The 24694-nt window shown below is 42.9% G+C and overlaps 1 protein-coding gene across 3 annotated transcripts in view; it reads left to right on the forward strand.

The window, feature by feature from the left end:
* Window positions 1-20731, forward strand: part of LOC137380210 (uncharacterized) — a 48058-nt gene extending 27327 nt beyond the window's left edge. The window contains exons 4-5 of one of the 3 annotated variants that reach the window (XM_068052013.1): window positions 4736-4940; window positions 17628-20731. In XM_068052013.1, coding sequence (XP_067908114.1) covers window positions 4736-4940; window positions 17628-18271 — 849 coding nt within the window. In that variant the 3' untranslated portion in view covers window positions 18272-20731. The remainder of the gene's footprint in view (window positions 1-4735; window positions 4941-17627) is intronic. The other 2 variants (XM_068052012.1, XM_068052014.1) reach the window with 2 other exon arrangements.
* The last annotated feature ends 3963 nt before the right edge of the window (window positions 20732-24694 follow it).

The raw sequence follows: 24694 nt of genomic DNA on the forward strand, positions 1-24694 counted from the left end.
CATTACGGAGACTTGGATATCACAGGGGCAGGAATGGATGTTGGATGTTCCGGGGTTTAGAAGTTTCAAAAGGAATAGGGAGTGAGGTAAAAGAGGTGGGGGAGTGGCATTGCTAATCAGGGATAGTATCACAGCTGCAGAAAGGGAGGTCGTCGAGGAGGGTTTGTCTACTGAGTCATTATGGGTGGAAGTCAGAAACAGGAAAGGAGCAGTCACTTTATGGGGAGTTTTCTATAGACCCCCCAATAGCAACAGAGACACGGAGGAACAGATTGGGAGGCAGATTTTGGAAAGGTGCAGAAGTAACAAGGTTGTTGTCATGGGTGACTTCAACTTCCCTAATATTGATTGGAACTTCCTTAGTACAAATAGTTTGGATGGAGCAGTTTTTGTCAGGTGTGTCCAGGAAGGTTTCCTGACTCAATATGTAGATAGGCTGACTAGAGGGGAGGCTATGTTGGACTTGGTGCTTGGCAACGAACCAGGCCAGGTGGCAGATCTCTCGGTGGGAGAGCATTTCGGTGATAGTGATCACAACTCCCTGACCTTTACTATAGTCAAGGAGAGGGACAGGAGCAGATGGGATGGGAAAATATTTAATTGGGGGAGAGGGAATTACAATGCTATTAGGCAGGAACTGGGGAGCATAAATTGGGAACAGATGTTCTCAGGGAAATGCACGACAGAAATGTGGAGGTTGTTTAGGGAGCACTTGCTGCGACTGCTTTATAGGTTTGTCCCGATGAGGCAAGGAAGGGATGGTAGGGTGAAGGAACCTTGGATGACAAGAGATGTGGAACAGCTAGTCAAGAGGAAGAAGAAAGCTTACTTAAGGTTGAGGAAGCAAGGATCAGACAGGGCTTTAGAGGGTTACAAGGTAGCCAGGAAGGAACTGAAAAATGGACTTAGGAGAGCTAGAAGGGGACATGAAAAAGTCTTGGCGGGTAGGATTAAGGAAAATCCCAAGGCGTTCTACACTTATGTGAGGAACAAGAGGATGGCCAGAGTGAGGGTAGGGCCGATCAGGGATAGTGGAGGGAACTTGTGCCTGGAGTCGGAGGAGGTAGGGGAGGTCCTAAATGAATACTTTGCTTCAGTATTCACGAGTGAGAGGGACCTGGTCGTTTGTGAGGACAGCATGAAACAGGCTGATATGCTCGAACAGGTTGATGTTAAGAGGGAGGATGTGCTGGAAATTTTGAATGATATGAGGACAGATAAGTCCCCGGGGCCAGATGGGATATACCCAAGGATATTACGGGAAGCGAAGGAAGAGATTGCCGCGCCTTTGGCGATGATCTTTGCGTCCTCACTGTCCACTGGAGTAGTACCAGATGATTGGAGGGTGGCAAATGTTATTCCCTTGTTCAAGAAAGGGAATAGGGATAACCCTGGGAATTATAGACCAGTCAGTCTTACGTCGGTAGTGGGCAAATTATTGGAGAGGATTCTGAGAGACAGGATTTATGATTATTTGGAAAAGCATGGTTTGATTAGAGATAGTCAGCATGGCTTTGTGAGGGGCAGGTCATGACTCACAAGCCTTATTGAATTCTTTGAAGATGTGACAAAACACATTGATGAAGGAAGAGCAGTGGATGTGGTGTATATGTATTTTAGCAAGGCGTTTGATAAGGTTCCCCATGGTATGCTCATTCAGAAAGTAAGGAGGCATGGGATACAGGAAAAGTTGGCTGTCTGGATACAGAATTGGCTGGCCCATAGAAGACAGACGGTGGTAGTAGATGGAAAGTATTCAGCCTGGAGCTCGGTGACCAGTGGTGTTCTGCAGGGATCTGTTCTGGGACCTCTGCTCTTTGTGATTTTTATAAATGACTTGGATGAGGAAGTGGAAGGCTGGGTTAGCAAGTTTGCCGATGACACGAAGATTGCTGGAGTTGTGGATAGTGTGGAAGGCTGTTGTAGGTTGCAACGGGACATTGACAGGATGCAGAGCTGGGCTGAGAAGTGGCAGATGGAGTTCAACCTGGAAAAGTGTGAAGTGATTCATTTTGGAAGGTCGAATTTGAATGCAGAATACAGGCTTAAAGACAGGATTCTTGGTAGTGTGGAGGAACAGAGGGACCTTGGGGTCCATGTCCATAGATCGCTCAAAGTTGCCACCCAAGTTGATAGGGTTGTTAAGAAGGCGTATGGTGTGTTGGCTTTCATTAACAGGGGGATTGAGTTTAAGAGCCGCGAGGTTATGCTGCAGCTCTATAAAGCCCTGGTTAGACCACACTTGGAATATTGTGTTCAGTTCTGGTCGCCTCATTATAGGAAGGATGTGGAAGCTTTAGAGAGGGTGCAGAGGAGATTTACCAGGATGCTGCCTGGACTGGAGGGCATGTCTTACGAAGAAAGGTTGAGGGAGCTAGGGCTTTTCTCATTGGAGCGAAGAAGGATGAGAGGTGACTCGATAGAGGGGTACAAGATGATGAGAGGCATAGATAGAGTGGATAGCCAGAGACTTTTTCCCAGGGCGGAAAGGGCTGTTACCAGGGGGCATAATTTTAAGGTGATTGGAGGAAGGTTTCGGGGAGATGTCAGAGGTAGGTTCTTTCCACAGAGAGTGGTGGGTGCGTGGAATGCACTGCCAGCGGTGGTAGTAGAAGCAGATACATTAGGGACATTTAAGCATCTCTTGGATAGGTACATGGATGATAGTAGAATGAAGGGTATGTAGGTATTTTGATCTTAGAGTAGGTTAAAGGTTCGGCACAACATCGTGGGCCGAAGGGCCTGTACTGTGCTGTACTGTTCTATGTTCTATGTAACTAGTGGGGTAGATAATGGGGAACCAGTAGATGTAGCTTACTTGGATTTCCAAAGGCATTTGATAAGGTGCCACACCAAAGGTGAATACGTAAGATAAGGGCTCATGGAGTTGGGGTAATATATTAGCATGATTAGAGGATTGGTTAATGGACAGGAGCAGAGAACAGGGATAAATGGGGCGGTTGGCAGGCTGTAACTAGTGGAGTGCCGCAAGGATCAATGCTGGGGCCTCAGATATTTACAACCTATATTCATGACTTAGGCAAAGAGACTGTGAGTGATATATCCAAGTTTGCTGACGATATATGGTTAGGTGGCAATGTAAGCTGTGAGGAAGACACAAAAAGATATAGACAGGTTAGGTGAGTGGGCAACAAGGTGGCAGTTGGAGTATAATATGGGGAAGTGTGGGGTTATTCACTTTGGTAGTAAGAATAGAAAAGCAGAATATTTTTTAAAAAGCGTGAAACAGTCAAATGTTGATGTTCAGAGAAACTTGGGTGTACTTGTACAAGGAATACAAAGTTAGCATGCAGGTACAGGTAGACGGAAAGCAAAAGGCATGTTGCATAGGGAGTGGACAAGAATAAGGAAGTCTTGCTGTAATTGTATAGGGTTTTGATGAGACCACAGCTGGACTACTGTGCACAGTTTTGGTCTCTTACCTAAGAAAGGATATACTTCTCTTGGAGGCAGCACAGTGAAAGTTCACTGGATTGACTCCTGGGATGAGCGGGTTGTCCTATGACGAGAGACTGACTAAATTGGGTCTCTACTGTCTGGAGTTAGAAGAATGAGAGGTGATCTCACTGAAACACACAAGATTCTGAAGCGGCTTGACAAAGTAGACAATGGGGAAGTTGGTTTCCCGTGGCTGGGCAATCTAGAACACTGGGCACAGCCTCAGAATAAGGGGTCGATCATTTAGGACTGAGAGGAGGAGAAATTTCTTCACTGAGTGTTGTGAATCTTTGGAATTGTCTACCCCAGGAGGCTGTGGATGCTCCATCGTTGAGTGTATTCAGAACTGAGGTAGATTGATTTTTGATCCCTCAGGGAGGCAAGGGATATGGCAGCAGACAGGAAAGTGGAGTTGAGGTAGAAGATCAGCCATGATTGAATTGAATGGTGGAGCAGGCTCGAGGGGCTGAATCATCTATTCCTCCTTCATTATCTTGTGTTCTTAAATGGGCCATGTCAGCAGCACCTAATGTTGGGAGGACTGAGAGGTAAGCATAATGATATGTATGGGTATCATAGAAGCAAGGAAAGAGGTGTAAGATGAGTGTGACAAAAATTGCCATACTGGAAGCAAATATAGCAACAGAAAGTAAGTGTTGTAACAGGAAGTGTGTGCTATATGCAGGACTTTCAATATATTATAGATAATATATACATTGCTTTAAGAGGCATAACCATATTAGACAATGCAAGCTGGTTTCTAGATAAAGCCTCTAAAATTCACCCCTCCACCTCAAGCATACTATGGCTGCAGTATGTACTATTTAAAAGATGTACTGCAGGAACTCAGCAAGCCTTCAGCAAAACATCTCCCAAACTTAACTCCTTCCCCACCGAGCAGATCAAGGACAGCAGGTGTATAGGAGCACCATCACCTCCTGACATCCCCTCCAAGTGACATACATATCCTGACATGGACATACATCACTATTCCTTCATTACAGGGCCATAATCCTGGAATTCCCTACCGAACAGTATTGGGGGAGAACCTTCACTTTTCACTGACTGCAGTGGTTCAAGAAGACCCACTACCACTTTCTCAAAGCATCCAAGGATGTTGCCAAGAACGAATAGGTTAGCAAGTCCTCTGGCTAGATCCAGGATATGCATGTAGTCTTTGACCTCTGGAAGAGGTCACTTCTATTTTGTTTTTCAAGGAGTTATCAGTAGGTTAGAAGCTGGCCGAATTGTGTAACTTTTTCTGCTTCATCTGCAGGAAGATGCGTTCTTATGCCATTTGTCTCAAGACGAGAAAGAATGCCTTAGTTTTTTGATTGAAACCATTGACTCATTAGAGGTGGAATTAGAGGAAGATGATGAAGAGGAGGTGATGAAGGAAGATAGCATCATTAATGACGGTTTTTATGAGTTTCTAGGAATGGTATGCAGTACTCATCAAACAGAAGCTACAGCAGGCCCAGGTGAGTTCTCGTTGTGCGATGAATCACACATCAATGTGATTTTGGTAATGTTCTGGTCACATATGCTTAATTTGTTCCAAGAAAAGGTGCCTGCAAAATCTGTAGCCCTTCTGATGCCTTCATTCTCCCAAAGCTTGTTGTTAAATAACTAACAAAAACAAGAAATGCTGGATTCACTCAGCAGGTCTGGCAGCATCTGTGGAAAGAGAAGCAGAGTTAACGTTTCGGATCAGTGACCCTTCTTCGGAACTGACAAATATTAGAAAAGTCACAGATTATAAACAAGTGAGGTGGGGGTTGGGCAAGAGATAACAAAGGAGAAGGTGCAGATTGGACCAGGCCACATAGCTGACCAAAAGGTCACGGAGCAAAGGCAAACAATATGTTAATGGTGTGTTGAAAGACAAAGCATTAGTACAGATTAGGTGTGAATATACTGAATATTGAACATCAGCAAGTGCAAACCTGAAGAAAAACAACCTGAAAAAAACAGTGGGTGAGCAAACTGAACAAACTAAGATGAACTGAAATAAATACAAAAAAAGATTGTAAAAAATGTAAAAAGGAATGCCAAAAAAAAAAGGAAGAAAAAATAACTAAAAATGACTAAAAATGAAAGTAAAGTGGGGGGCTGTCATGCTCTGAAATTATTGAACTCAATGTTCAGACCGGCAGGCTGTAGTGTGCCTAATCGGTAGATGAGATGCTGTTCCTCGAGCTTGCGTTGATGTTCACTGGAACACTGCAGCAATCCCAGGACAGAGATGTGAGCATGAGAGCAGGGGGGAGTGTTGAAATGGCAAGCAACCGGAAGCTCAGGGTCCTGCTTGCGGACTGAGCGGAGATGTTCCGCAAAGCGGTCACCCAGTCTGCGCTTGGTCTCCCCAATGTAGAGGAGACCACACTGTGAGCAGCGAATACAGTATACTACATTGAAAGAAGTACAAGTAAATCGCTGCTTCACCTGAAAGGAGTGTTTGGGGCCTGGGATAGTGAGGAGAGAGGAGGTAAAGGGACAGGTATTACACCTCCTGCGATTGTCATCCGGGTTCCTTCTGAAGAATAATTATTTTCTTGCCCTCAGGATTGCCTTTTAAAAAGAAAATGTCCTGATTAGGATGATCATATTGTCAAGTCCAAAATTTAACAGAGTATGGGAAATGGAAGGAGTTAAAATGATTGCAGACTACTTACACCTTTTTCAGCTGCTAATAAAAGGGGGCGGTGCAGTGGTTAGCACTGCAGCCTCACAGCTCCAGGGACCTGGGTTCAATTCTGGGTACTGCCTATGTGGAGTTTGCAAGTTCTCCCTGTGACTGCGTGGGTTTTCACCGGGTGCTCCGGTTTCCTCCCACAGCCAAAGACTTACAGGTAATAGGTAAATTGGCTGTTGTAAATTGCCCCTAGTGTAGGTAGGTGGTAGGGAATATGGGATTACTGTAGGGTTAGTATAAATGGGTGGTTGTTGGTTGGCACAGACTTGGTGGGCTGAAGGGCCTGTTTCAGTGCTGTATCTCCAAATAAAATAAAAGCATCTAATTTCTTAGGTTGTCTACATGAAGCCAAACTTGATCAGTGATTTAAGATTGATACCTGAAAAATGTTTCCATAAAGGAATGAATTCATTAATTGGATTTGAATTGGATTAATAATCTGGAATTTTAAAAAAAAGCTAGACGAGTGTGGTGACTTTAAACATTGTCAATTGTTGTAAAAAAACCCATCTGGTTCACTAACATCCTTGAGGAAAGGAAATCAGCCGTCTTTACTTGGTCTGGCCTCCAAGTGACTCCAGACCCACAGCAATGTGGTTGTCTTTTAAATGCCTTCCGAAATGGCCTAACAAGCCACTCAGTTGTATCAACCTGCTACAAAGCCTAGGAAAAGGAATGAAACCAGACGGACCACCTGGCATCGACCTAGGCACCGGAAACGACAAACCTACAAATTCCTTGTTACTAACATCTGGGGGCTTGTGCCAAAGTTAGGAGAGCTGTCCCACAGATTAGTCAAGCAACAGCCTGACATAATCATACTCATGCAATCATACCTGACAGACAATGTCTCTGACTACCATCACTATCCCTGGGTATGTCCTGTACCACTGGCAGGACACACCCGCCAGAGGTAGCGGTACTGTGGTAAATAGGCAAGAGGGAGTTGCCCTGGGAGTCCTCAACATTGACTCCGGACCCCATAAAGTCTCATGGCATCAGGTCAAACATGGGCAAGGAAATCTCCTGCTGCCTATCACCTACTGCCGCCCCCCCAAAACAGAGATCTCTGGTGTTTTGAACTGAAGAAAGGGAAGTTAGACTGTGACAATCTTTTATCCCTCAAAAACTCTAAAGTCATATTGATTCAGTTGAAAGTGTTTGCAAGTCGTTAATTGTTGAAATTTGCTTGAAAAGGACTTCAAGCAACATTCTGTGAGGACTTCAAGCAACATTGGACTGTAAATTTGCAAGGACTCTAATTTTTTCTATATTAACTGTTGTTTATATCTTCATAGTGTTTAGGAATTTAGTTCTTCTAATTAAAGTGTTAATTTGTTGACTTAAAGACACCAGGTTTGGTTAGCCTCATTCGGGGGTTAATAGATGGTACAATTTGGCTGGGTCTTTCTTTAATTTGGAAAGCTTTAAATGATATTTTAGGCGATCTGTGAAGCGACGGGACTGAATTATCAGTGCGTCTCTCCCACCACAATCAGAATCATATATTTTGATTGGGGGCTTTGACAGGAGCGGTCAGTCGTAAAAGTACCCACCATCGAGTTGCGTGGTACGACCACCGTGCTAAATGGGATAGATTTTGAACAAATCTAGCAACTCAAAACTGAGCATCCATGAGGCTCTGTGGGCCATCAGCAGCAGCAGCAGAATTGTATTCAACCACAATCTGTAACCTCATGGCGCAGCATACCCCCCACTCTACCATTATCATCAAGCCGGGGAACCAACCCTGGTTCAATGAAGAGTGCAGCAGGGCATGCCAGGAGCAACACCAGGCACACCTAAAAATCAGGTGTCAGCCTGCTGAAGCTACAACACAGGACAACTTGCATGGCAAACAGTAGAAGCAGCATACAATAGACAGGGCTAAGTGATCCCGCAACCAACGGATCAGATCTAAGCTCTGCAGTCCTGCCACATCCAGTTGTGAATGGTGGTGGACAATTAAACACCTGACAGGAGGAGGGGGTGCCACAAACATCCACATTCTCAACAATGGATGAGCCCAGCACATCAGTGCAAAAGACAAAGCTGAAGCATGTGCATCCAACTTGAACCAAAAGTGCCAAGTGGATGATTCATCTCGGCCTCCTCCTGAGGTCCCCAGTATCACAGATGCCAGTCTTCAGCCAATCCAATTCACTCCACGTGATATCAAGAAATGGCTGAAGGCACTGGATACTGCAAGGCTATGGGCCCCAACAACATTCCGGCAATAGTACTGAAGACTTGTGCTCCAGAACTAGCCAAGCTGTTCCAGTACAGTTACAACACTGGCATCTACCTGAAGATATGGAAAATTGCCCAGGTATGTCCTGCACTCAAAAAGCAGGACAAGTCCAAGCCGGCCAATTACCACCCCATCAGTCTATTCTCGATCATCAGTAAAGTGATTGAAGGTGCTATCAAGCGGCTCTTTCTCAGCAATAACCTGCTCAGTGACGCTCAGTTTGGGTTTCACCAGGGCCACTCAACTCCTGAACTCATTACAGCCTTGGTTCAAACATGGACAAAAGAGCTGAACTCAAGAGTTGAGGTGTGAGGGACTGCCCTTGACATCAAGGCAGCATTTGACCGATTTATGGCATCAAGGAGCCCTCGCAAAAGTTGAGTCAATGGGAATCAGGGGGAAAACTCTCTGCTGTTTGGAGTCGTACTTAGCACAAAGGAAGAAAGTTATGGTTGTTGGAGATCAATCATCTCAGTCCCAGAACAGCACTGCAGTTTTTCAGGGTTGTGTCCTAGGCCCAACCATCTTCAGCTGCTTCATCAATGACCTTCCTTCCATCATAGGTTCAGAAGTGGGGATGTTCGCTGCTGATTGCACAAGGTTCAACACCATACGGAACACCTCAGATACTGAAGCAGCCCGTGTCCATATGCAGCAAGACCTGGACAACATCCAGGCTTGGGCTGATAAGTGGCAAGTAACATTCTCGCCACACAAGTGCCAGGCAATGACCATCTCAAACCATCTAAATCTCACATCCCCCCTTGACATTCAATGGCATTACCATCGCTGAATCCCCCACTATCAACATCCTGGAGGTCACCATTGACCAGAAACTGAACTGGACCAGCCACATAAATGCTGTGGCTACAAAAGTAGGTCAACATTGGGGTATTCTGTGGCGAGTAACTCATCTCCTGTTTCCCCAGTGCTTGTTCATCATCTACAAGGCACAAGTCAGGAGTGTGATGGAATATTCTCCACTTGCCTGGAGGGGTGCAATTTCAACAATACTAAAGAAGCTCAACACCATCCAGGACAAAGCAGCCCTCTTGATTGGCACCCTATCCACAAACATTCACTCCCTCCACCACCGACGCACAGTGGCAGCAGTGTGTACCATCTACAAGATGCGCTGCAGCAACTCACCAAGGCTCCTTCGACAGCACCTTCCAAACCTGCGACCTCTACTACCTAGAAGGTCAAGGTCAAGCAGCAGATGCATGGGAACACTACCTGCAAGTACCCCTCCAAGCCACACACCATCCTGACTTGGAACTATATTGCCGTTCCTTCACTGTCGCTGAGTCAAATCCTGGAGCTCCCTTCCTAACAGCACTATTGGTGTACCTACATCTCAAGGACTGCAGCGGTTCAAGAAGGCAGCTCACCACCACCTTCTCAAGGGCAATTAGGGATGGGCAATAAATGCTGGCCTAGCCAGCGACACCACATCCCATGAACAAATATTTAAAAAAAGCCATGCTTCCGATTGCCAGTTAGAAGCCATTAAAGAAAATGATTGTGGTAGTGGAACATTTATATCTTATAAGTAGTAATTGCTGAGGGCTGACTTCTGTCAAGCACAGACACTACCTTAATGCAGGAAGTCAGACCAAATAGTGCAAGGGTCACTGCATGTGTGCTGGCAATCAGCAGTCTTTCTGTCAGAGGTGCCTCAAGCAGTGGCTGGTGCACCTCTGTTTACATGCACCCTTTCTCAGATTGTTTCTATCACATGCTTCCCAATGCTCCTGCATTGGTTGAATGCATGCTGGCAGGTAGGACAGGTGCTGTAGCATGTAACTGACCATACAGAAATGTTGTATGGCTCAGAAAATCAGACAAGAATTGGGCTACATACACAAAAATCAAGATTTTTGCTGCCTAGCCTATGTTTTTTTAAACCCATTTCCATCTGTTCTATTCAGCTGAAAACAGGAAGGCAGACTGTCTATAAACCCACATCTCACTACTTTTCAAGTAAGATGTGGGGAAAACTTCATATGGCAACATCAGCTGCAAATCAAATGGGATTAACATTCACACAGATTTTGAGCTGACATTTCAGGGCCATTTTCTTTGGTCTCTTACTTTTAGTAATTCTGTTCAGCTCATAGGTTCTCCCTCACCATGTACTGTTCCCCAGCAGAGAGTATAGCCAGATCACCTGATCCTACCAGGCCCATCACTTTTTCTCTTGAAAAAGGTAGCTCTTCGCAGAAAAGGTTAAGGGCAGATACTGTGTTCCTAGCTGTAAGGATCTGCTGTGGAGATAGGTTGCAGTGAAAGTTCTGGGAGGCTGACTGCAGAGGGAGACATCCATGGAGGCAGAATAAAGAATTGGACAGAATGTTGCCCAATGCAGATCAACTGCCAGGCATGCATGGGACTGTGTGGAGGAAAATTTGAAGAGAGTGCAATTCTCTGCATCGAAGGTAAGTACTTAGCAACTGAGTCTGCCTGTTGCTCAGAAAACCAGTCAAAACTAGGCCAAGTATTCAAAAAGACATTGCCCGTCCAGTTTAAATTTAAAAATAGGCACAAATAAATTTTAAAATGACTGTACGAACAAAAAATAATGCGGCAACTGTAATTAGGACCCGCTTTTTAAACAGTTTTAGTCCCCAATAAAATGTTGGCCATGAATTTGAGAAGTTTGAATTTTGTTGCTAGAAATTCAACAAAGATTTGTGTTTATGTGCCTTGTACATCGATATCTGGAAAACATTGTAATCTTGGCATCTAAGTGAAGGACAATTTACCATAGGCCACTTGTAAACAGTACTAGGAGTTGGTTGAAGAGCAGTGTAGGCAAGGACTTTGAGGATTCCTTGTTGTGTGACCTGGGAAATTTTAAAAGGAATTTTAAAAACTGAGGGATAAAACACTGGAGAAATCATTAATGAAAATGCTGACTATAAAAATGCAGCAACCATTGAGAATTGAGCTGATATGGAATGAGCTCAGAATTTATTTAAGGATTACTGATTGATGAATAGTGTGTTTTGCTCTGATTGCCCCTTACTAGGACTTGGCATGACAAAGCCTGAAGGGCAGGCAAGCCTCTGCCACTGTTGGTCTATAAATTGACAGTAGTAGTTGCTAGGATGTTGCCTCCTTTCAAATTTCCTTCCCCAATCCCCCACCAATGTAAATGTACCTTTTCCCTGTCACTGCAAGCAGAAACCTGTCCCATATTACACCACAAAAAGAGCCTAAAATATGTGCACAGTGCAATTGGCTTCCAATTTTATTTTCTTACGATACACAGGAAACAGGCTGTCTCCTTCCTTGGCATGTGAGGAAAATTAAACTTTAGCATAGCGATAGTCCAAGTTTGAGTAGGCGTTTAGTTTGATACAGATGAGACATTAAGTGGGAGAGGATAATATGATCTGATATTTAGCACTAAATCTTGAAAAAGTTCTGTACTTTTATAACTATGGTTGTGGTGGATTATAATCCCAGCCCCTTTTGGGATTATCCCAGATCGGGTACTTCTCAGATGATCACTCTCAACTTAAGGTTGACAAAGACAGACCCGAAAGACCAGCTCTGAAGGACTGATCTAACTCCTCCAGATAGCCTTTTTAACAAACTTCAGCCAGATTATAATAATCCGGATATTATGAGGGTCTGGGAATCTCTTCTCAGTAACGTACCTCCCCACCAAAGAGTGTATGGAGACAGGTTCACGAGTTAGCAATATAGAAGACTATGTGAGACAATATAAATTCTAAATTATATAAAAGTGTATTGAACCGAATATACAATTCAGTTAGTGATACTGTCATTCACAATGTTGATAATTCTAGGAAAAGATAGAAAGTACAATCTTGTTTCGAGTAGAGAATTGAACTTTTAAATCCAAATATTCCAGTAAAATATTTAAGTAGAATATCCATCAATTATTAAAGTAATATTTGCCTTAAATCCCCGAGTAGAAGACTACAGAGTTAGTGAGAGACCACTGTCCCAGTTAAGGGGAGAATTATTATCACCTCATTCCAATAGTTGTATCTTTACCGTAACAGACATTGGAGCGAATCCAATGAATCTAAAAATCCAATGTGTGTTTCCAATATTTCAAGTTGCTTAACTAATTTCTTGCTTATGGAGGTGTTAGATCAACTGAAAGTGAGTTTGTCCCCCTTTATTTCCCAAATCAAGCTGTTAATTTCTAGATAAGGTCTGTCCTCTTTGATTCCTAAGAATGGTCGTATAACTGTTCATTTCTGGGTAAGATCCAGGCCTCTCTGATTTCTAAGAAAACCAAGCTGCAAGTCTCATGATTGTCAATTTTTCATTAGTCATCTAACTGTTTTTCAAGATTATAATCCACATTTTAGTTTGGTTAGCTTTGTCAACAGTTCAGTTGACGATGGTTTAGGGCTATCAGCATAAAACCTTCTTAGAGTCATAGAGTTATGCAGCACAGAAACAGGCCCTTCAGCCCATCGTGTCTGTGCCAGCCAATAAGCATTCTAATCTCATTTTCCAGCACTTGGCCTGTAGCCTTGTATGCTATGGCATTTCAAGTGCACATCTAAATACTTCTTAAATGTTGTCAGGGTTCCTGCCTCTACCAGCCCTTCAGGTAGTGTGTTCTTGATTCCAACCAACCTCTGGGTGAAAAAAATTGTCCTCAAATCCCCTCTAAACCTCCTGACCCTTACCTTAAATCTATGCCCCCTGGTTATTGATCCCTCCACTGAGGGAAAAGTTTCTTCCTATCTATCCTGTCAATGCCCCTCATAATTTTGTATACCTCAATCAGGTTCCTCCCTCAGCCTTCTCTGATCTAAGGAAAATAACCCTAGCCTATCCAGTCTCTCTTCATAGCTGAAATGCTCCAGCCCAGGCAACATCCTGGTGAATCTCCTCTGCACCCACTCCAGTGCAATCACATCCTTCCTATAGTGTGGTGACCAAAATTGTACACAGTACTCCAGCTGTGGCCTAACTAGCGTTTTATACAGCGCCATCACAACCTCCCTGCTCTTATAGTCTATGCCTCGGCTAATAAAGGCAAGTATCCCATATGCCTTCCTAACCACCTTATCTACCTGTGCTGCTGCCTTCAGTGATCTATGGACAAGTACACCAAGGTTCCTCTGTACTTCCTAGGGTCCTGCCATCCATTGTATCCTTGCCTTGTTAATCCTCCCAAAATGCATCACCTCACACTTCTCAGGATTAAATTCCATTTGCCATTGTTCCGCCCATCTTACCAGCCCATCTATATCGTCTTGTAGTCTAAGGCTTTCCTCCTCACTATTTACGACACCACCAATTTTCGTGTCATTTGCGAACTTACCGATCCTGCCTCCTATATTCATGTCTAAATCATTAATATACACTACAAACAGCAAGGGACCCAGCACCGATCCCTGTGGTACACCACTGGTCACAGGCTTCCACTGGCAAAAACAACCCTCGACCATCACCCTCTGCCTCCTGCCACTAAGCCAATTTTGGATCCAATTTGCCAAATTGCCCTCGATCCATGGGTTCTTACCTTCTTAGCCAATCTCCCATGCGGGACCTTATCAAAAGCCTTACTGAAATCCTTGTACATTACACCAACTACCTTACCCTCATCTACACATCTGGTCACCTCCTCGAAAAATTCTATCAAGTTTGTTAGACACGATGTCCCCCTGACAAAGCCATGCTGACTATCCCTGATTAATCCCTGCCTCTCCAAGTGGAGATTAATCCTGTCCCTCAGAATATTTTCCAATTGTTTCCCTGCCACTGATGTTAGACTCACTGGCCTGTAATTACCTGGTTTATCCCTGCTACCCTTCTTGAATAATGGTACCACATTTACTGTCCTCCAGTCCTCTGGTACCTCTCCTGTGGCCAGAGAGGATTTGAAAATTTGTGTCAGAGCCCCTGCTATCTCCTCCCTTGCCTCACATAACAGCCTGGGATATGTCTCATCTGGGCCTGGGGATTTATTCACTTTTAAACCCACTAAAACAGTTAATACTTCCTCCCTTTCAATGATAATTTGTTCAAGTATATCACACTCTCCCTCCCTGATCTTTACACCTACATCGTCCTTCTCCATAGTGAACACAGACGAAAAGTAAATCATTTAAAACCTCACCTATGTTCTCCGGCTCCACACACAGACTGCCACTCTGGTCCCTAAGGGGCCCTATTCTTTCCCTGGTTATCCTCTTGCCCTTAATATGCTTATAAAATGCCTTGGGATTTTCCTTTATCTTGCCCGCCAGTGTTTTTTCATGTCCCTTCTTCGCTCTCCTAATTACCTTTTTAAGTACCCCCCCTACACTTTCTATACTCCTCTAGGGCCTCCGCTGTGGTCAGTGCTCTGAATCTGCCATAAGCCACCTTTTATTTCCTTATCCAATCCTCTATATCCCTTTTTATCCAGGGTTCCCTGGACTTGTTGGTCCTACCCTTCACCTTTACGGGAACCTGTTGGCCCTGAACTCTCACTATTTCCTTTTTGAATGACTCCCACTGGTCTGATGTAGACTTTTCTACAAGTAGCTGTTCCCAGTCCACTTTGGCCAGATCCTGTTTTATCATATTAAAATCGGCCTTCCCCTAATTCAATACTTTTATTTCCGGTCCCTCTTCGTCCTTTTGTGTAACTTCCTTAAATCTTAGAGTTATGGTCACTATCCCCGAAATGCTCTCCCACTGACACTTCTACCACTTGTCCGGCTTCATTCCCTAAGATTAGGTCCAGTACTGCCCCTTCTGTTGTAGCACTTTCTACGTGCTGGCTCAAAATGCTCTCCTGTATGCAATTGAAGAATTCCGCCCCCTTTAAGCCTTTTGCACTAAGTCTATCCCAGTTGATACTGGGGAAGTTGAAATCCCCTGCTATTATTACCCTATTATTTTTACACATCTCTGAGATTTGCCTACATATCTGCTCCTGTATCTCTCCCTGACTGTTTGGAGGCCTGTAGTAGACTCCCAGACAAGTGATTGCCCCCTTTTTGTTTTTAAATTCTACCCATGTGGCCTCATTTGAGGAACCTTCTAAGATATCATCCCTCCTTACTGCAGTAATTGACTCCTTGATCAACAGTGCAGTGCCTCCTCCTCTTTTACACCCTCCCCTGTCATGCCTGAAGATTCTATACACTGGAATATTGAGCTGCCAGTCCTGCCCTTCCCTCAACCATGTCTCTGTGATAGCAATAATATCATATTCCCATGTGTTAATCAACACCCTCAATTCATCTGCCTTACTTGTAAGACTCCTTGCGTTAAAATAGATGCAATCCAGCCTTGCATTATTCACTTGTGCCTTAACAGGTCTATATTTGCTCTGCCTTCCAGACTGACTCAGTTTCTCTTCTATTATATTCAACTGTGCATCACCACCTACTGTACCTCCACTCTGTATCCCGTCCCCCTGCCAAATTAGTTTAAACCCCCCCCCCCCCCCCACCCAAGACCACTAGCAAACCTCCCAGCAAGGATGTTGGTCCCGTTCCGGTTCAGGTGCAACCCATCCAACTTGTATAGGTCCCACCTTCGCCAGAAACAGACCCAGTGATCCAGGAAACTATTCACCCCCCCCCCCCCACCTTCAGAATGTCCTGCAGCCGCTCTGTGGGATCCTTGACCCTAGCACCAGGGAGACAAGATACCATCCTGGAATCACGTTTGCGGCCGCAGAGACTCCTGTCTGTTCCCCTTATGATTGAATCCCCTATCACTATAGCCCTGCCACCCTTCTTCCTTCCCTCCTGTGCAGCAGAGCCACCCATGGTGCCATGAGCTTGGCTCTTGCTGCTTTCCCCTGAGCCATCTCCCTCCACAATATCCAAAGCGGTATATCTGTTAGAGAGGGGAATGGCCACAGGGGACTCCTGCACTACCTGCCTTCCTCTACTCTGCCTGGTGGTCACCCATTCCCTTCCTGCCTTTGCAGCATTTGCCTGTGGTGTGACCACCTCGCTAAACATGCTATCCACGATGATTTCAGCATCATGGATGCTCCACAGTGAATCCACTGAGTTTGCAAAGCAATGTTATCAATGTTTTACCTTGTTGTGAGGCTCGTGGCAATAGGAGTAGAAACATAGAAAAGAGGAGCAGGATAACGGCATTCGGCCCTTCGAGCCTGCTCCGCCATTCATTATGATCATGGCTGATCATCCAACTCAGTAATCTGTTCCCGCTTTCGCCCCATACCCTTTGATCCCTTTAGACCCAAGAGCTATATCTAACTCCTTCTTGAAAACATATAATGTTTTGGCCTCAACTGCTTTCTGTGGTAGCGAATTCCACAGGCTCTCTGAGTGAAGAAATTTCTCCTCATCTCAGCCCTGAAAGGTTTACCCCATATCCTTAGACTATGACCCCTGGTTCTGGACTCCCCCACCATCAGGAATATCCTTCCTGCATCTACCCTGTCAAGTCTTGTTAGAATTTTATAGGTTTCTATGAGATCACCCCTCACTCTTCTGAACTCCAGCGAATAAAATCCTAACTGACTCAATCTCTCCTCATACGTCAGTCCCACCATCCCAGGAATCAGTCTGGTAAACCTTTGCTGCACTCCCTCTATAGCAAGAACATCCTTCTTCAGATAAGGAGACCAAAACTTCACACAATGTTCCAGGTGTGGCCTCACCAAGACCTTGTATAATTGCAGCAAGACATCCCTGCTCCGGTTCCGATGAAGGGTCACTGACCTGAAACGTTAACTCTGCTTCTCTCTCCACAGATGCTGCCAGACCTGCTGAGTATTTCCAGCATTTCTTGTTTTTATTTCATATTTCCAGAATCTGCAGTATTTTGCTTTTATTATCCCTGCTCCTGTACTTGAATCCTCTCACTATGAAGGCCAATATACCATTGAATCCCTCTTAGCAGAAGCTGCCTTTTATGGCTTTAAGATGAGGCAAGCTTTTTGATGCAGAGGCTCATGTCCATTTAGTATTATAGAGATGAACTTTCTTAACCTTTTTGGGAAATTGAACCCTTTTTTATAATTTTTTAATCCCTCATTCATAGGAAAATAACTCTTTTAACCTTAAAACCCCTCTTTATGGCTGGATTCTTTCACACGGTATCATCTTCTGATAAATGTCCTCATCTTCAATTGACCACAAATGGATAGTATTGTTATTGTGCATGCTGGAAATAACTAGGATCACTTTGCTAATGTTCTCTGTATATTTAAGGTAGTATTGACGTTTATATTTTCAATATTTTTAGATGATGCAGGTAACTGTGACAATATTGGGATTATTGGAAATGTGGATACAATTACCAGTAGCCCACCTGCTCAAATGATCAGTAACAGAGGGTTGGAGTCAGTTCCTGTGGTTGATGCAACATTCAACCAAACAGCAGCATCAGAAGAGGGTAAGGAGAAGGAGCCAATGAAATATCAAGGATCTGAAACTGCGATAGCATTAGGATCTAATGCCTCAGACCAGTCCCGAGAGACCACATCTGATGAACAAAGTTCAACCAGAACACTTACTTTGCTTCCTGCTCATGCTAAGAAGTTTGACACCATCCTGAGATCAGGGGTCAGCGTGCAGGAGCTCCGTGCCCAGGTTCTAGCCCGCCTTAATGGGTCTGTCCAGAAGAAGCCAAGCAGTCAGGTTGAGGGCTTGGCAGTCCAATCCAACTCACTCCGGTTGCTTGGAGGGCCTGAACAGAAAGCAGCAAGGCAAGATGCCCTTCAGAGACTAGGACTCTGGAAACTTACTGGAGGCTTCTCTAACAGTAACAGTTCCTCCTCCTCTCAATCTCTTGCAACAGAGGAAGCTCAACAGTTAAAATCTCCACAATCACCAACAGAAAAGGATCATAAAGAAGCTTTGAAGAAACTGGGTCTTTTAAACCTATAACGTTGAAAAATTATTGCAGAAATCTGCACAATGAGGACTACAAGTAACTTGATATATTTTCTTCCTAAAAATTCTGTGACTGGGCGGTCACTGGTTAACCAGAGTTAGTTGTCAGTTGGCCTTCTCCATGAGGTTCCCCTGCCCTCAACAAGGCCAATAAAATGTGTCAAGTGTGCAGCCTTTCAGTATATTCAGAGAGGCTTGCTAATGAAGCAGTGCTCTATAAATGCACGTTTCCTTTTCTCTGCTGTTAGGCATTAATAATTCACTGAGTTATTCCTAAAATACTTTGACAGTAAACAAGAAAATTTGGTCATCAAAGCACACTTAACAAGGATAGGATCGAACCCATACCTTCTGAATGAAAATAAGGGTCTAAACCCCTGACCCTAATTTTTTTTAAAAAGGGGAGCTGCTCATTGACTGACTCCTTGCAGCTTTTAATCAAAACAGGGAACACACCATATACGGAATTGTGGGTGTAAGCCCACATCCTAACACTGCATTGTCAGGTTGTGGAAGCTGCTGCATACTGCAGCATTGTGTTCCCTCTGGCAACTTGAAATTACATAGAGCTCAAATGTCAAATGATGAAATATTTGTTACATTTTCATTCATCATGGTGTCTTTAGAATCCTGCATCTACTTATTGTTGTGATAGATTATTTATGTAACTCACTGATCTACATCACATATATACTATATAACAGTACATATGTGTGCATGCATATAATAGTCAGTAGCACTTTGAGTAAATAAACATTTATTTCAAATCCCAATTCTTGTTCTGTCCAAAGTACTCTTGCCAGGGCCTGAAGGAGTAAGAAAGAACAACTTATATTTATATTTTATTTTATTGGCTTCAATAAAAAGGAGCATTGGTGGGATGTAACACGGGCTGCCAATTTGATGTCATCCTAGACCAATTTCAGACTTAAATTTCTTGTACCTCCTAAATTAGAAATTCCAGAAAGCAAATTCAATCTTTATTTTCTGCTCCTGCATTTTGCATGTTTTTTTGCTTTTGTAAAATTTGTTCATTCAAGTGACATTTCTAAATTAGAGAGAATATTAGGTTCTGATGAAGGATTTATACACCAAAACATGTCCCCTATCTTTCTCTCTCAGATGCTGACTGACCACCTGTATTTTTCCAGCATTTTCTATTTTTCTTTCACATTTCTAGAATTTGCAGTTTTCCTTTCACAAAACATTTTTGCACTTGTATCAAATCCATAAGAGTACTCATTTATAACTAGAAAGTGATGTTAATGCTACTGATTTATCTTCCTTTTGTGCTCCATTTTCTGATCCACAATGCTTAGGTTTTGCTGTAAGATGCTGTTTGACTTAAGTTACAGATTCCGATTCGTTCTCTTTTTGGTTATGCCTCTGTGAAGCATTTTGGGATATTGTTCTACTTAAAAGACACTATTTTGTTTCAAATTGTTCTTGTTAATATGAAAGAGAAAATTGGAACATAGGTATTTCTAGTTTATGCATTAGTTCTTGCTCAGTTTGAGTGTATTTCCTATAAAAAAGCTGTGGGTCAAAACTTCTGTCATCTTTAATTTTAGCAACATCTAAACCATTTATAAATTACCGGTTAGGCCTCGCCTGGAATCTCGTGGCCAATTCTAGGCACCACACTTCAGGAAGGGTGTTAAGGTCTCGAAGAGGGTTGTCACACACCGGAAGAGCGATGATACAACAATAATCACGGATTAACTCTAAAGAGTTAAGAAAAATTGACTTTGTCTTTGAAAAATGAACCCTTATTTTAAAAAGTGGACAATGGTCCAAAATGGCCACCAAACAAAAGTGTATTGGCCTTTTGTATAGTCAAACTGTCTGGCAAAGACAAAAGGCAAATCTTCAAAGCGAACCCATCTTACACCTGTCCTAAAAACATTCAAGAATTGAGTGTCGTCTTCTGAAACCAAGGAGGTGTGAAGGAACCATGTCCTGCACCATGGTGCAATCACCATGGGGAAGAGAGGAGAATGTCTCCTACCTTAAAAAAAGGCAGCCAGAGAGAGACTGACCCAGAAGGTGGAGCTACTTGTAACGGCTTGAGTTCCAGCTGAGCCAGGAAGCACAGTACGCTGCTGAAAAAAAATCTGACAGCTACAGAACACAGCCGTGAGAGCTAGAAGTAACCCACCATCTTCAACAGAACCGTCAATCAAGAGAGAAATCTACAATCATCTCAGGCCTGCATCCATTTAGAATTTGATTTTCAAGAGAATTCAACTGGTTTATCGTAACCTTTTCCCCCCACTAAAAACCACCTTCCTCTTTCCCTCCTGTCTGTTTCTTCTTGTGTTTGTGTATGCGGACAAATGTGTGAGTGAATGCAGTTGCAACAATTTCGGGATGAGGTGCATTGATCAATAAACAAGTGACTTTCTGTTTTTTAAACCTACAAGAAAACCTATCACTGTCTGTTAATTTGAGAGATAAAACACCAAGGGGCTAAGCTCTAATACAAATACACTTGCTGCGGTCAGGTGGAATTTGAACAATGAGAATCACTCACGTCACAGCACGTGGCTGTAACAGGATGCAGAGGATATTTACCAGAATTATATCAAGGATGGGGGATTTTGTTTGAGTTGGGAGACTGGAGACGCTGGGATTGTTCTCCTTAGAGCAGAGGTGGTTAAGGGGAGATTTAATAAAGGTGTTCAAAATTACGATAGGTTTTGGTAGCGTAGATAAGGAGAAATTGTATCCACTGGCAAGTGTGTTGGTAACCAAAGGGCACAGATTTACGATAATTGGTAAAAGAACTAGAGACAGTGAGGAGGATTTATTTTGCTCAACGTGATGTTATGATCTGAATGCACTGCCAGAAATGGTGGTGGAGCAAATTCAGTATTAATTTTCAAAAGACATTTGTATATAGACTTGAAAAGGAAATGCTTTCAGGTCTATGGGGAAAAAATGAATAGCTTGTTCAAAGAGCCAGCACAGACACGGTGGGCCAATGGCCTATTTCTGTGATGTAAGATTCTATGATTTTGTTCTCTGCTCCTCCCTCACTATGTCCCACTTTTCAGCCCTTCCCTTGGCTTCAATATACTCTGCTTCCTGGGTCACTCCAGTCTCAGGCCCAGTATAACTTGGAATGAGAATATACTACGCATCACAACCCACTGCAGATCCCAAACTACCCATTAGTAATGCCATGGGAAATCAGCTGGAATAAAATTAAAATTATGTCGTCAGTGACTCACTACTTTATATCTATGCACTTTCCATAAGAATAGTGTAGTAACATTGAACCACTCCAAACAAAACTACAAGATGAAAATAAATTACTGATTATGGAGTTTCATTAAGAATTCATATTTCAAATTCCTTTACTGTGTGGGACTCAGTAGTGGAGTGGAAATTGGAAACTATGAAGTCCCTGCTGCTCTAGCAGAGAAGGGAATGTTTCATAGAATGGTCTGGTCTTCAGATGCCCGGATCCCCCCAAGCACATCCTGCCCTGCCCCAAACACACACAAATAAGCAAGTTACCTGTATACATTGTTCATGATGACATAAATGCTGCCAGTCCGACCCCTGCCATTGGATAATACATGATGCTGGCACCCAGAAGAAATGATTCAGCAATAAACCAGAGACATTCATGTATCTACACCCATTCATGCAAAGAAATTTGTCTTAAGTTCAGTTTATGTTGCATTAAATAGTAACAGAGCAGATTTATATACAAAGAGAGTGGAAGAGATTAAATACAGAGGAATATAAAAAGTGTAAAATATAAACATTAAAAATTATCAATATTAGACTTCATCAAAAAAAAAATCAAGATTGAATGTCAAGCATAGTTTATTTTGAATGATTAGAGGGGAATTCACAAACAATTCCCAGCTTATTTCTTGTTCTGTTTCAGCTTTTCTCTTCTTTTGTCTATCATTGACTCCTTTCTTTTAGTTCCCATTCTTATCTTTATTGGTCTTTTATTTTTCTTGCCTGTCTTTATTTCTTTTATTTTAAACAGAATCAGGCACCCACAGCTTTCTTTTCAATTTTCTTGTATTAATGTATTTCTCCTGTTCTTAAATAAAAGATATTGCAGTAGTTGAGAAAGCAGACTGCTCCTTAGCTTGCTGGTGGGAGGTGGCTCCTGTGTATTCTGCTAATGGTGACAATAACACTGATTGTAATTCTTTTACTGGCACATTTCCTATTTAATCACTGAATCATCCTCCAGTTACTCAGCTAGAACTAGTCCTTACCATCTGCTGGGGAGGGCAAGGGGAGGGAAGGGGAGGGGGTGCAGGGTGGAAATTACAGATACAGTGAAGGTTGCTGCCATGATTGAAACTGGCATGGATAAAAAAAAAGGTGAAGATTAACTCTTACAATGCTGGATCTAAGGGAGACATTTCTTTATTTAAAGAGGTGCTGCAGTTAAATACTGATAAACACATAACCAGTTCAGATCAGGGTTTCTCAAACTGCAGCAATTTGCAAGTCTTTGTTCTAGCACCACTCTTTAATCATGAAGTCAACAATTTGCTCCAACTAAATAAAAGAAACACTGCAAAATTGTAAATTTTATGCAGTAAAAATTGAAATCCAAAAATGTGTGGCTGTTTCTCAGTAACATTGGTGATTGTTGACAATATCAAGTATGCTAAGACTGACAATGAGAGAATATGGGAATGAATGGCAGTCAACATAAAAGGGAACCCAAAAATCTTCCATCAGCATGTAAGTAGTAAATGGGTAGTAAGAGGTGGACTGGAGCCTATTAGGGACAAAAAGGGTAATATATGCCTAGAGGCACAGGGCAAGGCTAGAATACTTAATGAGTACTTCATATTGGTGTTTACTAAGGAAGACAAATCTGACAAAATATCAATAGAAGCGGAGAGAGTAGAGGCAATGGATAGGATAAAAATTGAGAGGGAGGAGGTACTGGAAAGGCTGGCTATGCTTAAGGTAGATAAGTCACCTGGTTCAGATGGCTTGCATCCCAGGTTGCTAAAGGAAGTGGGGATGGAGATAACGGAAGGGCTTGCCATAATCTTCCAATCTTCCCTGGATATGGGGGAGGTACCAGAAGATTAGAGAGTGGCAAATGTGACACCCTTATCCAGGAAACAGGGTAAGGACAGTTCTAGCAAGTACAGGCCAGTTAATTTAACATCAGTAGTGAGTAAGGTTTTAGAAACCAGTATCAGGAAAAAAAAATTAACTGGCACTTGAGTTAATTAATGATAGCCAGCACAGATTTGTAAAAGGCAGATCATGCTTGACTAATTGAATTTTTTGATGAACTAACAGAAGATTGATGAAGGGAGTGCGGTTGATGTCTATATGGATTTTAAGAAAGTGTTTGATAAAGTACCACATAAAAGGCTGTTTAACAAAATTGAGGCTCATGGAATCGGCGGGTCAGTGTCCAATTGGATAAAACAAAAATGGCTTGGGGGGGGAAAAATAGCAAGTCGTAGTAAATGATTGTTTTTCAGACTAAAGGATGGTAGATAGTGGTGTCAGTGCTAGGACTACTGCTTTTTTTGCTATATATAAATGATTGGATCTTGGAATACAGAGTAGAATTTCAAAATTTGCTGATGATACCAAACTTGGAGGGTGATACAAACCACCTGCAACAGGACATAGATAGGCCAGTAGAATGGGCAGACATGTGACAGATGGAATGTAATACAGACAAGTGTGAGGTGATGCACTTTGGCAGAAGGAATGGGGTGAGGCAATATAGACTTAATGCCGCAGTTGTAAAAAGTGTGCATGAGCGGAGGGACCTGGGAGGTGCAGGTGCATTGATCTTTGAAGTTGGCAGGACATATTGAGAAAGTGTTTCGTACAGCATATGAGATCTTGGGCTTCATAAATAGAGACATAGAGTAACAAAAGTAAGAACATTATGCTGAACCTTTAGAAAGCTCTGGTTAGGCCCAACTGGATTATTGTGTCTAGTCCTGGTCGTCACACTTTAGGAAGGATGTGAAGGTCCTTGAAAGGGTACATAGGAGATTTTACCAGAATGGTTCGGGGGATGGGGGATTTTAATTCCAAGATTAGGTTGTAAGACCTGGGGTTGTTCTCCCAGAGCAAAGGTGATTGAGGGGAGATTTAATAGAAGTGTACAAGCTTATGACAATGTCATGAAGACCTCCACCTGCCAAGAATGAGACATATTAATTTCATCATATGAACAGCAATTTTAAACTGTTGCTGGAGTGAAGAAATTACTTGTTTAAAAAGAGATCACCAGACACTTGGCTGTAGGACATTTGCATACTAAGAGACAGTGCTTGGAGAGACAAAAGAATTGCTCACTTATTCAATTAACAGAGATTGGGCTGGGCAATGGTGATCCATATCTTGGTGTAAGAGACAGTACTATAACCCCCCACCCCTCCCCCACTGAGA

The sequence above is a fragment of the Heterodontus francisci genome, chromosome 19, assembly GCF_036365525.1.
Source record: "Heterodontus francisci isolate sHetFra1 chromosome 19, sHetFra1.hap1, whole genome shotgun sequence".
NCBI classification, from domain to species: Eukaryota; Metazoa; Chordata; class Chondrichthyes; order Heterodontiformes; family Heterodontidae; genus Heterodontus; species Heterodontus francisci.